General features: G+C 38.4%; 1 protein-coding gene across 1 annotated transcript; it reads right to left on the bottom strand.

Annotated features, from left to right (window-relative positions):
- Positions 1–5,039: 5,039 nt before the first annotated feature.
- On the bottom strand, positions 5,040–17,354 carry si:dkey-75a21.2 (uncharacterized protein LOC794385 homolog). The gene is made up of 7 exons (XM_036584064.1): positions 17,233–17,354; positions 14,781–14,895; positions 13,889–14,089; positions 12,541–12,680; positions 12,152–12,418; positions 9,077–9,327; positions 5,040–8,890 (listed from the first exon to the last, which is right to left on the bottom strand). Exons 2-7 carry the CDS (start codon positions 14,892–14,894, stop codon positions 8,544–8,546), a joined length of 1,320 nt encoding a protein of 439 aa, XP_036439957.1. The 5' UTR covers position 14,895; positions 17,233–17,354; the 3' UTR covers positions 5,040–8,543.
- Between the last annotated feature and the right edge of the window lie 400 nt (positions 17,355–17,754).

Genomic DNA, 17,754 nt, shown 5'->3' with positions numbered 1-17,754 from the left:
GAGAGCCATGTATATGTCTAAGCTAGAGAAAGAGATACTTTTACAAAAAGGGATACTCCTCCCTTTATCTGCCTTAACTTTTTGATGAAAAGAAGGCCTATAATCTAAAACACTCATCATCTCCAAACCACAGCATACTGTGTTATTTTGCCACAATATGTTAACACAAACTACATTGTGCTTAAGTAGCTGCATAATTGTTTTTAAAATGTGTGTTAAAATGTGTTTTTTAAAACTTTGCACAAGGGGTCGACTAATATTTCCAAGCCACTAACTAAAATACTTCATTGTGGAACACTCTTTTGTTGTGTGATACAATGGATGCTACTACCCATTCAAAAAAGCACCCGACTAATAAAAATATTTTGCTCAGTGTGTTAATATTTTGCATATTGTCTTATGAATTTCAGAAACTAATTCAAACAATTTTGGTAAAGATTTAGATTTAGATTTTGGTAAAGATGGTCTGAAATCTGTAGTGTTACATCTGCGTGCAAAAACTTTGATGTCTATTTTTCTACCTCATATGCATAAAAGTGGGCATTAAAATACTTAACAGTAACAATGTGAACAAACTTAAATACTTGTTCATTTTCACACTTCTCCAAAACAATGCTGACCTCTGGTGTCCTCATTTAGAGGAAGGACACTCCCTGTTCTGTATCTGACCTCTACACTGTGTGCACTGTAGATAATACTACAAGCTGCGTGTGAAATGTAGATAGCACTTAATGTTAATAACATCAAGTTATTTTCAGAATTTCAAGAAGACTGGCTTTGTGAAATTGGTTTTGATGAGCAGTGTTCACTGAAACTGGCATTAGACTCAAATATAGCAGTACGTGCAGCCTGAGACTATGGACAAGGCTGGACAGGACGAGCTGTTAAAGATGAGATGAGAAAAACATTTTGTTGATTATAAAACTTCTCTTCTGTTCTGTGGGCTTGAAACATCCCATAAATTGCAAGGGGGGAACAGTGCAGTAATGGTAACTTGATTGATTATGCGAATTAAACTATTTTGTTGTTTATAATGTTCTCCAATACATTATAAGCCACAATCACTTATGATTTTCTTACTGCACAGCTACTGTTTATGTACACATAGCTTTCGCTCAGTGTAATTTTAAGTTGAATTTATGTTTATATACTATATGGACAAAAGCATTGGGACACCTACAGGAGCTTTTATGACATCCCATTCTAAATGGTCAGGGCACTGTGCGGGCCAGTCAAGTTCTTCCACATCAAACTCACCCAGCCATGCCTTTATGGACCTTGCTTTGTGCACTGGGACACAGTCATACTGGATCAGAAAAGGGTCTTCCCCAAACTGTTCCCACAAAGTGGAAGCATATAATTGTCCAAAATGTCTTGGTCTGCTGAAACATTAAGATTTCCCTTCACTGGAACTAAGAGGCCTAGGCCCACCCCTGAAAAACAACAACCCATCGAATTATCCCTCCTCCACCAAACCTTATAGTTGGCACAATGCAGTCAGGCAGGTAACGTTCTCCTGGCATTCTCCAAATCCAGACTCATCCATTAGACTGTCAGATAAAGAAGTGTGATTTGTCACTCCACAGAATACGTTTCTACTGCTCCAGAATCCAGTGGCGACAGGTTTTACACCACCCCATTGGACGTTTGGCATTATGCTTGGTGATGTAGGGCTTGCATGCAACTGCTCGGCCATGGAAACCCATGCCATGAAGCGCCCGGCACAGTATTTGTGCTGATGTTAATGCCAGAGGAAGTTTGGATCTCTGCAGTTATTGAATCAGCAGAGCGACTTTTATTCACTATGTGCCTCAGCACGTAACTTTACGTGACACTTCATGGCTGAGTTGCTGTGGTTCCTAAACACTTCCACTTTTCCACTTGTGCACTTTTCCATTTATTGGTTTATATCACAGATTTTGTGCATGTACATTGTGTGACCAAAAGAGCAAAAACAACCTACTTGGAAAGAAAACATGCCCTCCGTTTCAATACTGGATTCAACAAGTACTCGTCCCATTGGCCTTAACATTTCCCCTCAGGGGCAACCCCAGCGCCATCTTAAGGGCTTTTCCACAAGTTCCACAGTTGATAGTGGAATATCTAGGAGGGAAGAAATTTCACGAACTGACTTGTTGCAGCGGAGGCATCCAATTACAGTACCATGCTTGAATTCAGTGAGCTCGTTAGAACGAACCATTCTTTCACAAATGTTTGTAAAGACAGACTGCATGGCTGGGTGCTTGATTTTATACATCTGTGGCAATGAGACTGAATGAAACATGAATTCAAAGATTAAGAGGTGTATCCCAATACTTTGGTCTATATAGTGTATGTGATTCTCCATTTTATGTAAATGTAATTATTTCAAACAACTGTGTATCCACCGCTCATTAACTAACGTACACTAATTAGCGATCATTTTATCAACAACTTTAAATTAAACATCTCATATCTTTAGCGGGCTGCTCAACAGCACCATTACACACATGGATGAACACACACACACACCTTGTTACCGACATTCCTCTTTTCTCATGATAAAGATATAACATCACTATTGCACTCCTATAAATATCTGTGAGTCTTGTTAAAAGTCACGTGACTGTGCGGTGGAGGAACACACAGGCCTTTTGTCTACAGCTGTGCATTGCTCTCTGCAGCTCTTTGGCTGCAAGTAACGGGCTCCTCCCGTTTTATAAGGCCATGTAGAGGATAAATATGTCCATGATTAATTAAAAATACACGTTTGAAAATGTCAGTCTTTGCTTAATACTGATGAGCCTTTTATTTCATTTAAACGCAGTCAAAAGTAGTACATATATATCAGGGGAGCTCAAAGTTTTTGTCTCGGTCACACAAAGTGCAATATTTATGGTGGGATGAGGGCCAAAAAGACAAAAGAGCATACAAATAAAGAACGTAGGTAGAAGTAGGTTTCAGAGGATTTAAAGAATATTTCATAGCATTAGATTATGGTGTGGGGTTAGGGTACCTTTCTGGCAGGTTGCCAAATGAAAAGTCATCTTGGGCCAAAGTTGGGCAGCCCTGATTAAAATGTTTTCAAAATTATTTGTAATCAATGATATCACAATTATTTTGGCATAACCTGCATAAATGCTCAAATGTACAGGACTGTGATTGACTACATAATCAGATTTTACATGGTTGTGCAGTTTAATGTTTTGATTTTTATTTCTTACTGTGTGGTTTTTTGTTCGTTCATGTTAGCATGCATTCTGGGGCTCTACTCAGTCATTTAGCCTCAGCCTTGAGTTGCAAAGTAAAGAGTTACTTTAAACGAGCAGCTCAATTGGCTGGTAGACGTTTAAACGCCTAATTTGAAAAAAAAACATTCAAATGTTGGAATCCATGAAAATGTAGTAATTAACTCCCATTTTTTTCACAAGTACTTCACTGTGTGCATGTTAAAGGGGTAATGTAGATACATAATATTACCTTATTTTCAATCAGTAGTGTATTGCTGATTGTCTCAGTATGTCTGCAGGAAAAACAAAATACCATTTATAGTCACGTTATTATGTGCCAGACAGGAAAGTCAGAAAAATGTGTATTTTATCGCATAGTACTGCACGAGTCGCTGAGTTTTATGTTGGAAATATTTATATGAGCTAAAGATAGATTTGGATCATGCTGTGTTAGGGTGGGATTTATACAAATATGATTCTGTAGTCATGGTTTTAGCTCAATGACTGGTGAAATCTCCTGGCCCAAGACAACTTAAAAGGCCCATATTCTGCATTTGTCTTGTATTTTAGACATTTGGTTTTACGTACCATGGACCATTTTTTAACCTCTCTTTAGCCTGTTTTTGTTACTGTGCCGTTAAGACTGACATATGTAAATGACATCTGTTTTAATTGGTTGCATTGTATTGTGCCTTGTTCAAAAAGCAGTTCAGGCTTAACACTCTTTATAACAAACTTGCATTGGACGGATGTGCAATGGATAGATGGATATATGTAAATGCATTTTTGTGACATCACAAAACAATGAATCCAAAAGAGCTCTGCTTCCATATACAGACCACATAGACTGCAGAGTGACTGATACATTTTAAGCCATTAAAAGTGTTCACATACTACATCAAACTCTTTTATTAGAAAAATAAAGCAAAGTAAGATGCATGTGGGGAAAAAATGAATCAGACACCAGTGATGTCTACACATCTTGCAGAAACCCTGTTAAGTGCAATCTGTTGCTGCAAGCTGACACAACCAGTGGCTGGATTTCAACAGTAAATACCAAACACTACTGTACTTAAATTGAATTACATTTAAAATCAGTCCTGTTAAAGATAGAAATAATTTCTGTATTTGCCTGTTACACATTGTACTATGTTACACCACTAGAGGTCATCATTATACCACAACAAACTCTCTCATTAATAAGTTTTAAAACCGTGAACATAAAACATTTATTTTTGATGAATAAGCAAAGGGAATTTACTTTGTAAATTGCGCTGTATTTCCAGTGCTTAAGGTTATTCATTCATACTATTGTACTTGAAAAACAAGGCCTTCATATTTTCATCCTCTTTTGGTGCCATAAGCCCGGACTATAGCACAAGCCTTATTAGTAGTAGTGATGAAAGAACAACAGATATGATGCATGCTAGGTTTGTTGCAATGTGAGTAGGCAACATCTGAAATTACAAACCAAAATAGTTGACACACTAAAAATGCTCACACAAAAAGTATATTTGAAAAGCTGACTGGCTTGCACTTGCACCATTTGACATCTCTGCATTACATCATAACAGAAACACAAATCTGCTTACACTGTAACAGCAAGTCCTTTCAAAATAAAGCAGAAATGAAATATTTTGAGAATCAGCAATCATAAGGTCCAAGCACTATTTCGCACAGTCTCAACAACGCAGGTTTCTGAGTACATGGGTCTGCAATCAACGTAACAAATAATAAATCAAATTGCCTGACTGCCTGTACAATTAGTGTTGCTCTAGTTTAACCAGGAGATACTCTAAATGATGTTGCAGACCATTGTGTTCAAAGTTATGGAGAATGATTTGCTTGTGACTCCACAAGACCAATTTTTCAAGAACAATTGTGAGATAATTAGTTTTTGATGAAAGGGATTAAGTTGTATCAACAGTCGTGTATAACAGAGTAGTTTGTAGCTTAAAGCCCAGCTAATCGAATGACATGGTTTTGAAATGCTAAGCATTTTAAATGAGTTCATTTCTATAGCTTTGTCCATCATTTTTGGGTTTCGAAAGGGAAATGAGTCAGGGCTCAACGATTTCTGGGCAAGTTCTGCTGCTGAAGTCGACACTGATGTTTGCTTGATCCCTCATCCCTCCGAGGGCTGATCTTACATGCTTCACTTGAGCACATTAAGTAATGGAACAGCCCTTAAGATGGCACTGGGGAATCCCCTGAGGGGAAATGATGAGGCCAATGGGACGAGTACTTGGTGAAACCCATACTGAAATAGAGGGCATGTTTTCTTTCCAAGTAGGTTATTCTTGCTCTTCTGGTCACACAATATACATGAACAAAATCTGTGCTATGAACCAATAAATGGCCACCGTGTTTTACCAACATTCTCCTCTCTTGTAAAATGGACAAGGCTGATCTTGGGTAGTGCTTACATGAGCAGGGTCCTCACCAATCACAAGGCTGATGCATGGGCATCAGAGCATTAGGGCGATGCCCAGACAGTTCTCAGAAAAAAAGCCATGTTTTTTTTTAATTCAGACTTTACTGGATGTATAACACTCAATTTTAGTATCATACAAAAGCTTTTCATAATTTACACTGTGTTCTATTGGAACATAAGCAATGCTGGGCTGCTGTGCTAAATGTCTGCATTTCATTTATTTTACTACATTTCTAAATCTATACAAATAAATATTACAATTCTCTGTAATGCAAATTCAGTCCTAGTTTTTGTATTTTGCGAATGAGTTTATGTATCGGCAACAGCAGATATGTACATGAAAACTAAGATTTCCTCATCGGTGCATTCCTACAAAACAATTACAGATGACTAGCCAACTTGCATTTTGAAAACTTCTCTATTTGTCATAGAAAATGAACACTTCTCTAAGTTGTCATTTCATTTCAAAAAGCTAAAGGAAAACACAGCAAATAAAAACTTAAAGCAGTTAGAATTTCTATTTAACAAGAATTCCCACTTAACATTGTCTTCTAGGGTGAACAGATGCTAGCAAGAATGAATGGGGACCTAAAGAGCTTTTGTGCAAAATTGTAATTTGTAAAATGTTCCTTTTATGCCTTCCTTTTAATAAACAGAATAAATAAGAATACATCATTGCTGGTATCCTACAACACAGAATCCGCTGTAAGATATGAAGTTCTTTTTTTTTTTAACAAACTTATCATTTCCTAAAATTAAATGCTCTTCCGTGATAAACCTGAAAAACATTTAACATTTCCAACCAGAATTTAGCTAATTTTCCAATTAGCTAAATTCACTCCTATTCATTGAGAACCCTCTCAAGATTTCAGTGATGTTTTTGGTATAAAGGAATGAATAGGAAGTGGGCAGGCTCCTCATGAATTGGCTCTGGTAGAGGGTTCAGTTTTGCTGGCCAATGTTAGGACAATCAAACATGCCTGGCTGACTGGCCAACACCAGAGTAATCTTTAAAAACCCTCATGCAAGCTAGCACATATATGCAGTATGCAAATATTTTGACTGGGTGAGCATCTAAGAAGCATTCAAGTGTCAAAGAAATGGTTATTAGAATGTTAATGCCCTCTTTTGACAAACACGCACCGAAGTTTACCTCAAAAATCACTATCAAGTCAACGTCAATTTTAACAATTTAAAGATTTTTTTTCCTTCCATAACATGGCATATTTCTATCAAGACTTGTCTGCTCTGGATTGGTTGGTGCATGAAGGCCATCTTCTTTCCAAATGACAATACATTAACTTAATTATTGAAATTCAGGCTTTCAGGAGGATTGGGGGAAAAAAAAAAATCATAGGGCTAGTTTGCAATATGTTTAAAACATTATGCAAATTTACCCAAAATGCAGAAGTGCATGTTCCTTGAGGCGTTATTTTGTTGAGAAATTTGACTTAAGGCCTTTGCACAAATTACAGCTGAAAAACTTGCACAAATTCTAAACAAAACTTGCACAACGCCATTCTGACACTGCTGTTACATCAAACCAAACTGCATTTTTTGCCTTTTTGTAGGCCCATTTAAACTTGCCAGTTAAAAAACAAGAAAACACCTGCTGTGCCTATACATGATCTACAGATAACAATGGCTACTGATGGAACTTCTGAACAACCTGGCAACCCAAATGGCAGATTTTTTTTTTTTAAATCTATTGCTGCCAATTTCTAGTGTAGACCATACTTCTTTCTACCAGATGGGTCCAAAGATGACTCTCCCTATTTCTGTATTTGCAAATGAAGACAATTGCTAACTTGCCTTCACTGGAACTACCATCATTTTCTACTTTCTGAAGGATACTGTTTTTTTTTGATGACGGATGCCCTAGTCTCACGGGGCAAAATGTGATTCATAATGAGAAGGTCTTGGAACAACCATGATAAATTTCGGGCTAAATGTGGTTGGGAACGTACACTTATTTGGGCTGGAACAGACTGAGTGGGGCGTTTTTAAATCAATCCAACTCCTTGTGAAGGTGGAGCTGAAAGTGTGTTGATAATGCGTTCAACATTGTCTAATGGACAGCAAAGCCTGGTTTTGGCTCATGGATGTAATGCAAGTTATCCTAAACTTAAACATTACCTCTTGCGAGAAAAACACAGTTCCATTAGCTACAGATTTAGCTAGCTTGTTATTATTGTATACAGGACGTTTAAAGAGCACAGACTAGAGGAATTTGTCCCCTGATGTGTATTCTTGTTATGAGATCACGTCAGCCCTGTGAGACTACTAGGACGTCTGCACATCACATGCGTATTAATTACACCAAAAACAATTATCCGATTTTGTATGCAATGGCCTTTACAGTTCAAGCAATGTAGACCAAAGATAATATGTGGCACTACAGTGGCATTACCAGGCCAATCGTTGTCAGGTCACTTCATTTCATGTGGGGTGGATACTGCACCTTTAGAGCTTTGCAGTTTAAACAGTCTCTGCCCAGCAGTTAAGTGGAAAATCAGATGAATAAGGAAATGTCCTAAAACAAAAGCGTTCATGTACTATCAGCTTAGGTCACTAAAAAAACAGCAAGATGACTTTGGCAAGCCAAATAACTACAGATAACAGGTAATTCTGAACAGGTTTGTAAAAAGAACTATAGACAATAACACCTGGTCACTTAATATGGGATCATAAAAACAACTATATACAATTAACAATATACAATTATACAAAGTGGCACTGAGGCCTAGGCATGATCAGAGGACGAGGAGCAGCTGGTGGGCACTAAGAGCATCCGCACCTCTCCATGGGCAGAGGGGTTAGGGGCTACAACAGGCATACAGAAAACTAGCATTGGTTTTACATTGTGCCACATACTATGCAAAGCAGTACGGCCCTGAGCATCACTGTCTGTCTTCTGGCTGACCATTTTCATGATCAGGCACTGATGTCTTGCCTGCTCTTCCTGCAGCGAGCCGATGCCTCCCAAGTTTGGCCTTCTGTCGGGCCACTGACGAGGTCTGTGTACGCCTCCGTAAGGGTTTAGCCCTTTTTGTCATTAATGTCATACAGCTGTAGCAGCCAAATGCATGCATGGCTGATGCTAGCTTCGCTGGGCTGTGTTGGACCTTTTCGATTCCCTTTATCAAGTCGTGTGCAGCAGGCCATAAACTCGAGTCTTTCTCTACAAGCTCACATAAATCGGCTAAACTGGATTTTAACTTGTCCACAGGGTTGGCAGCCTCTGCACCTGAAAATAAAAACACCATATCAGAGACATTCTTTGTTTTAAAATATTTGCTTAAACATGTTTCATTTATATTCAAATAAGTCTAAGAATACTTTGATATAAGGAAACATGATTTTTCATTCAATATGACATTTGCTCCTTATCTTATTATCATTATTATTATTATTATTGTCTTAGAATGCCGACCTTCTGCTGCCTTGGTCACCTCCTGCTCCATCACACATGTCTGCGTAGAATCATCTTCCTCGGGTTGGGAGGTGTCTACTGGGTCTGGGTTGGGAGGAATGGTGGAGGGTGGACTCACAGACACAGTGGTCAGTTTGGTGCACTGGTCACCGCACTGGTTGTTGTACATGTCAATCTGCCTCTCCAAAGCCTCTGCCATTCCTGCCCCTTCACAAGCTGCAAAATCCTGTTTAGAAACTTGGTGGTACAATCTGAAAAAAAGGCAGTAATATTTGGTATACCCCATTTATCCAGCAGGGGATATCTAACTCAGACCATCAAGGAAAGAGGTACAGCTATCGACATGTTAATGTATGATCAGATGTTTTAATAATAGTTTAGGCGTGTCAAATTGGGTTCCTTCTGGGCCACAGCTCTGCAGGGATTAGCCTTTTCCCAATTCTAAGACTCAGAATTCAACTCAGAATTCAACTCACGAAGGCCTTGCTAATTAGCTGGATGCGTTGAATCGGGTGTGTTTAAAAGGCAGACTGCTAAATTCTGCAGAGCTGTGGTGCTGGATGGAACCCAGTCTGGCACCTCTGCTTTACATTAAGCACCTGCTAATGAATTCAGTAGTACATAATGTATCATCAGTAGAGATGTATCAGTACTGATACTGCTATCAGGTATCAGTCCAATACCACACTCATTTACTCGTACTTGCACTTGTAGAACATGCACCTATACCAACATCCGATACCAGCCGATACCATGTGACGTAAGCCCAGTGTATGGGTGGCGACACATAGGCTAGCAAAATGGAGGCAAAAAAGTTGACATTTATTACCAAAGTCAGTATATGCGACTTTACTCTATTTGACTGAACAGATTTGCAAGGTCTAAATGTTAAAACAGTGATTTTTATAAAACTGTGCAACACCTGCTTTTAGCTTCAGTACAGAGTGTTAGCAAAGCCGCTCAATTTATTTGCGTGTTTTCTCTGTACTCGGTGCGCAGCATGTTGTTTTGAATCAAACAGCTTTATTGATAATTTTTCATAGACAGAGCTGTCTGTAGGGGCTGCGTTTTACATAGCATGTCAGTTGGATCGAGCACTTTTTGTACAGTGTGAGCATGTAAGCTTTTTTGTACATGATCTATTTAAACATTTGGTCACCAAAGCACAACCAGACAAACATAAGAAAGAGTTAAAAAGATAATAAAATAAATAAACTGGGATGTGATTCCTGCTGTCACTGTGCTACAATAACAATACAATGATGTAGCATAGTTAGCCAATGCACATCATTTAAAATAATTTAGGCTAAATTCACATTACATACCTCATTGCTTAAAACTGATTTTTTGCTCAAATCCAATCCCTCTGACATGGTGCTTCACACTCGTTTAGGTAAGTGATGCAAATCTATCATTAATGTGAATGAACCGGCATCCTGAAATGACCCGTATGCGCACATCCTACTCAATAACGTCGCGTGAATGAATCACGTGCATCATGTGCATCATCAGCAAACAAACTACCGAGCAGAATGAGCCTTCGCTGCAAAGATAATTAACTCTGATCAGCTCTCAGCTGCTCATTATTAGAGTGGGACGAAGGCGAAAAAGGTGAGACGTGTTGCTTTTTCACTGTTCACAGGCTTTAACTTCTGTTCGGCACTGCTGCCATGGTAACGCTGAATGATGCAGTGGGAAATAATCAGTAACCAAAAAAATGGGGGAGGGGGACTAACATTCAAAACACTGACATCTATTTGTTGTCTCATTTGCTTTTATAGAACCAATGAAAACTCACTGGTTTCCAAAATTAAAACTCAAAAATAGGCTTCTGGGAGGAGGGGGAGGGACTTACACTTGAAAATGAATTACTGGGTTTTTTTATCTGAAGTCACTTAAAAACTGTAGGGGTTGTGATTTTTGAGGCTTATTTTGTTAGAAGGTTTGCGGGTCAGGCAAAGAAAAAAAATGTTTTTACATTTTTTATTTATATGATCCAAACTAGAGACGCACTGATACTGTTTTTTTTTCAGACCAAGTACGAGTACATTTTTTTTTGTACTCGCCGACACAGACTCTGATACCATACTGGTCACACTTCTCTGTGTGAGCAGAGCTTCACTCACTGCCAGCTTTAGCTGTTTGTTAATTAGCGCGGCAGTGTACACTCGGCTTACGTCACACGGTAACAGCTGGTATTAGAATGTTAGTGTCAATGAATTTATAGGTAGCGAGTACATCAGCGCGGTATCATACCAGTATCGGCACTGATGCATCTCTAACCCAAATAAATCGGTGTAGTACTTAAAAAGAGCTCTATAAAAAACACAAAACATTAACACATATAGAAATAATATTTTAACATCAAAAATCAAATCTTGATCTCAGAATCAAAAATCATATCAAAAAAGTACGGAAAATAAAGTCAAATCAGAGCGATTTGATGTGAAGTGCTCAGTTCTAAATAAACTTACAGAGTCAGGACTGTTCACAGCGGTGGTAATAGGAACCAGACATCTAAACCCTTTAATGACAGTTTTATGATGCCTTATTTACAATAAAGTTTGGTCTAAAACTAAATAGTACCCAAAGAAATGTATTTGATTTTTTCAGATTTAGCACTATTTTACTATCATCATTATTACATACAAAAACTCAGAAGACACATGTAGGTTCACTGGTCATTTTGGTACTAAGTTGAACGGCTATATTTACTTACATTAGGACCCCTAGTTCCCATTACCAGCAATGTAAAGCTATCTAAGTTGGTAAGTTTCTCTACAATGCAGTATTTCAAATCAAACCACTCTGAACGACTTTGTTTACATCTCAACAATTAATTTAGGAATACTGAAATATCACAATCTTCCTTCAAAACACAACAAGACACATTCAGGACCAAAATGAATACACAATGCCAGACCTCAGGTTTGCACTCTCAAGTTGGGCAGTTTTCTTGTGATATATTAATGCATAATTTTATGCTTGTTCTAGGCAACAAATTAATCAGATAGATATTACTATTACTAATTTTTAAGATAAAGTGATAACTGTTTCTAACTGTTCAATATTCACCTGTAGCAGAACTGAAGATCAGGACAGATGGATCGATCAGCTGATGCATTTGGATACTTATCTCCATGTTCAAGCTGGAGATCATATTTTAAAACATCCAGAGCTGTTGATGGTGAATGACCTGCTTCAAAAAGCTTTTTCAGCTTTTGTTTGGCCTCTTCTCCAACATCCTTGTATCGTAAGGCATCCCCTATGTGTATGTTATGATTGTGCTCATTGGTAATGTGCACTATTGTCGGCAAGCTCGGCATGTGAGGATCTGTGCTTCTGTGTAGAGAAAGGGGGAAAAAAGAGCTCTTTTAAATAGGAGATATAGGCTCAGATAGGCTCAGAAAAGAGTATGCTTTCACCCAGTAGCATTATTTTAGGTTTGTTACGGGAATACTCACCGACACTGCCTGCCACTGCTTGCTTGAGGGCGCTGGAGAGTTACGGCCATCTTTGCAGGGCAGTTTGTGTTTTTTGTCCGTCGTCCAGAACCTTCAGCACTCTTCCTTGGTTTTGTGTTGTGGTGGCATCTATAATCCACCTAATTATATATTTTTTTATTTTTATTATTAAGATCATTTCTACAAAGCTCTGTAACAAATTCTGTTATCAGATAGAAAACAGATAGGTAAAAACAACCTACAATATCATGAGCAAATACCTTATAGCTTGTCCTAACAGCAAGCGAGCATTGCAATGCGGCACTGCATCGTACTGCGAAGTCTTCAGGACGTTTACACTGAAAACGTCAAGTCTGTACATCAAGTCAAAATGTAAAACTAGGGACTCATCAGTTAAAAGCTTGAGACTTCAAGCCCCAAAGTTTGGACAACTACCAAAACAAAAAAAGTTTACCTATATCTTTAAATTAGGACATTTTAGCTACATATATTACAATTATGTAATTCAGTAGTGTAGAGCATGGATGTCAAGGTACTCGAGTTTGAGGTGCCAGTATTTGTAATCACTATTTGGCTACTCACTGCATCTCATCATGGGAAGACAAAAAGTTAGTGAAACACCAATGTTTTAGCAGAACTGTAAAAATGTAATGTTTTGCTCATATATGTAAGTATGTTACGTGACTAAGAAAACAGTGATAGCGCTGCTTATATCTCTAAACAGGCTACAGGCTAATGTTAGCTAGGTCCAAAAACAGTTAAAATATATCTCTCTGACAAACTAACTTGTTAGCACATCGTCCATTGAAAAAGAAAATAAGCCTTGTAGATGATGACGAGTCTCCACCCAGTGTTAATAGGTAGGTGTACTTTTAGCTCATTAGCTTGTCTGAGGCAGTCTCTTGTGTCAAATGCAAAATCTTTTCCTTGGCTAGTTTTGAATAATAACATAATTTGAAATGTATTTGTCTGTGTGATGCTACTTTTGTGCAAAACCAGTGCTATCTGATATTTACTAGGGACATGCATTCTGACTAATTTTGATATGTGAGTATCCTTTAGAGTTCATGAACGGATATCCAGTTGACTGTGGAGAAGGGGGGAATAAATTCACAAAAAAAGAAAATGCGATTAAAATTCATTTAGAGCTTATATTTTTAGGTGACAACACTGGTTTTGCACAAAAGTAGCATCACACAGACTGGGCATCAGCCAAAAACAGTATGTTGCATTGCTCTCTGATGTTTGTACTCTTTGTCGCTCGCTTGCTGTTAGAACAAGGTCTACGTATAATTACACTTCCAGCACCCATTTATCATTACAATGCACGGTAATGAACAGTGCCTACCTTAAAAAGAACTCTTTGCCCCTTAGGTGGTCTAGTTCTGTCAATCCTCCAAGTGATGGGCAAGTCTTTAACAAATTGCTGAATTTCTTCAATAGTAGACAGAGACATTCTAATGGTGGTGGCAAAATCTATGTGATCCTGTGTCTGCCGTATGGCTTTGTAATCACAGATGTGATATTCATGATGACTCGGAAGCCAGTCCTAATGGAAATAGTTGTTAGGGACACAATTAAATTAAACACTCCTTCAGTCTCCTTCAGTCAATATAAAATAATATAATCATATATACCAGGGATGCATTGATACCGTTTTTCTCAGACGGAGTACAAGTACATGTTCTTTAGTACACAGCGATACTGATTTTGATTAGTCTAAATGATTATACATGACGTAGCTTATATATATATATATATTGAGCTGTAGTTGAACATCCTCTAAAGCCAGACATGCACTGTGCAATTTAAGAAACCCTGTTCTTTGGTGACTCACACTGTACACTTGAACAGACATACAGAAAAAGCCTACCATTTATATATGCACACAACGTACGTGTCTCCAACCACATTGGGTAAGTGATTGGATTTTTTGAGAGTATTTAAATATGGGAATGTGCCAAGGTGAAATGTTTAAAGTGACCAGTGACTTTCTGACTGCCACAGTTCAGCAATATTTCCATGTGTGTGCAGACCCTACTTCACTGCCAGCTCGAGTCGTTTGTTCACTAACACAGCAGTGTACACTAAGCTTGTCACATGGTATGAAGTGTCACTGGATGTTGGTATCAGCGCATGAGAGTGTGAGTACAAGTCAATGAGCATATTATCGGACCGATACCCAATACCAATATTGGTATCAATGCTTCCCTAATATACACTCTTAAATATGGTCTTACTTTTAATGCTGGGTACTGTGAGATGTTAATCTCTGCAGTGACACAGTGAAAACGCTCCTTATTTGACAAACGGGGTTTGAGTTTTCTTGTACAGGCTTTTGCAGGTTCCGCCATCCTGTGGAGAATTTACATAAGAGATTTAATCCAAGCATGGCACAGACATTTAAAACATACAAAGACAAAGATAGAAATCTGTGCTTGACAGATTTTTATTGAACAACTTCTTTACCCAATAAAGCAGTTTCCATAAGCTCCAATCCTCTGTGAGGTTTCTTATCCACAAGACACTAAAGACTCTTGCAACAAGACCTGTCAGTTTACCTTGTCAGTAATCTTGGGCTGGGGCATTTGTTCAGCTGCTTCATTTCAATATATTTCTGTTTTGTACAATAACCTTTTTGCCAAGGAGTACTGGTGCACCAATTTAAAAAATACAAGACCACTATGAACATTCTATGAGCACAAACTTGACAAGCTTGACAAGTACATAATCAACTGGCCAATACAAGTTAGAGTATTCAGTTTTGTGTTGGAGTTACAGGACTAATGTAGCTAAAAAGTAATCATTTTAGTCAACATGGACTTCTATTACATAATCCCTAAAGACATGACAGCAAAACTAAAGAAGCAAACTTTAGATCTTAGCCAATCCACTACACTTGGGATAAAGGAAAAATTGTGCACATCTGATTTTTCACTGAACCATGCCTCCAACACACTCACAAAATGATAGGACACTCAGGTCTAAATATGTTCTGCTCTGGTGCCCCAGAATCCAAATTCTACTCACATTTTTTAAAACTTTAAAGAACAAATGCAAACATTATGCTGACATTTGAGGAGCTTGAACGTCTTACAAGAGAATAACATCAACAAACATTTCCATAGACGGTGTACATAGCAATGAGACTCAATTCCATCGCCAACGTATGTCGTGTTAAAAACATAAGCATAAGATATAATATTTTAGACTCATTTTCTGTTACGAGAAATAGGATTATTTTACCCCGCTTATTTTATGCAGCTCGGGGTGTTGACCAATCAGAACGCTGCTAACCATCAGCCTGCTAACTACCGTCACTAAACATAACGGAGGCGGTACCTGATAATTTCACCACATAAAACACGGCAATCTTTCCAAATTCTATACCAACAAAAAAATCAGACTCACTATTCAGGTATCTTCAATTATTTTCACGAGTTGAGTTCTCTAGCTATCTATCGCCACCTTCGACACAGGCTCAATCTCAAATGGCTCCCTAAACCCTAATTAGTGCACTATGTCGGTCATTAAATAATGGCTTTTACACCCACGTAGTGCATTTTATGTCTAACAGAAGGCCATATTTACTCAGCCATAAGCTACTAGACGCCGTGTCTAACATTTAGCGCCCATGACTGACCCTATGCACTATGAAGGGGGTAGGGAGCAATTTGAGATTCAGCCTCAGTCTTGCTAGCTCGCAAGCTAATTAAAATGTAGCCTCTTGCTACTCAGGTTAGTTTAGCTGACGTTTTCTCTAGTTAATGTCTCAGTGTACGTCTAAGTCCTAACACACCCAAGCTACGTTAATGAAGCCTTTGTGTAAGATATGACAACTTTGCTTTAGTTTGCCATTTTCCACAATGCTGCTAGCAACGTAACGCTACCTTACAGTACCAAACAGTTAGCATTAGCATCTTAGCATGCTCTCGTTAAAGACACTAACTAGTTAGCTAGCTTGAAAAGGATACGGTGTTAGCGGGGGGGTCATGACACTAGGATTAGTAACCAGCTGCTACGTCAATCCAAACCATAGCTGGCAATCTCCCCGAGGCTTTTCTGACATACTGCTGTTAACGTTACCTCAATGCCAAAACTAACTTAGTACAAAAGACGAAGCTGAAGTCAGCTTTTTTTCGAGTTTTCCCGTTCCACCTTAAATGGTGAAGCAGTTAGAGCCTCGGTGCAGCCTCAGGCGCCAGAATGTACCGGCTGCACCATTTAAGGTGGAACTGGAATATTCGAACAAGAAGCTGAAGAATAAGAAGTTGACTTCAGTCTCCGGTACAAAAGTCGGACTGGTTAAGTCAACGTTACAGTATTTCCCAACTCGAGCGCTTAAGGCCCATCCTGTGGCTCGGATCCCAGCTTTCTCGGTACCTGATGATACCATTAGCAGCTGATCTGCTCTTTATACGTCGAATCAAGCGTGTTTAGAGCGAAAGAACACAAACCTGTGCTGCAGAACTGAACAGCTGCTCTGGTAATTTTGCTGAACTGAAACGCAGCTTCGACCAGGACAGTAACGCTAACTTAACTAACTAACTCAGCCAACTCTGTGGTGGTTTCACGAATATTATTATGCTAGCTAGTTAGCCTAGCTGCACAACTGTCGTGTTATAATGGTGTGCCGTGGACTTGGCGTTGTTTCCACTGAAAGATCGCCTTGTTTAAATAAAGAAAAAATACCTTATTTATTGTGTTGTTTTCGTCTCCTGATCAGCGTCCAATGTTACTCTCGTCTCAATAACAGACAATACGGGTTACTGTCACTTTGAATTGTGGGCAAAACCTTGTCTAAATAAAAGTCTCTGGCACTCTTCATATTGTAATATCAGTCATTCACATTCAGAGCTTGAAAGTACTTCCTAAGGCATTTATGCTTAATGCTTAATTCAAATATAACCCCATCTGCACGTCAGACGTGTTAAGCACACCATTCAGAATGCAGCAACAGGCCGTTTCGTGTTATAAGCCGTACAAGCCATATTGACCCTGTATGCATAATGTTATTTATTTGGCCAGTGATGTCATTGGCATACAGTATTTTATAAAGATAGCACGGAGTACGTTGTTTAAAAATACAGAAGGCAGAAATAATGTGCACGTCACTGAAACACTTATTTTATTATTTATTTATATATCATATGTTGTTTAAAGATTTTGTCATCTCTGTAAACCGTTAATTATTATTTTATCATCATTCCCGTA

The sequence above is a fragment of the Colossoma macropomum genome, unplaced genomic scaffold, assembly GCF_904425465.1.
Source record: "Colossoma macropomum unplaced genomic scaffold, Colossoma_macropomum, whole genome shotgun sequence".
NCBI classification, from domain to species: domain Eukaryota; kingdom Metazoa; phylum Chordata; class Actinopteri; order Characiformes; family Serrasalmidae; genus Colossoma; species Colossoma macropomum.
This window is presented reverse-complemented; position numbering and strand designations above follow the sequence as displayed.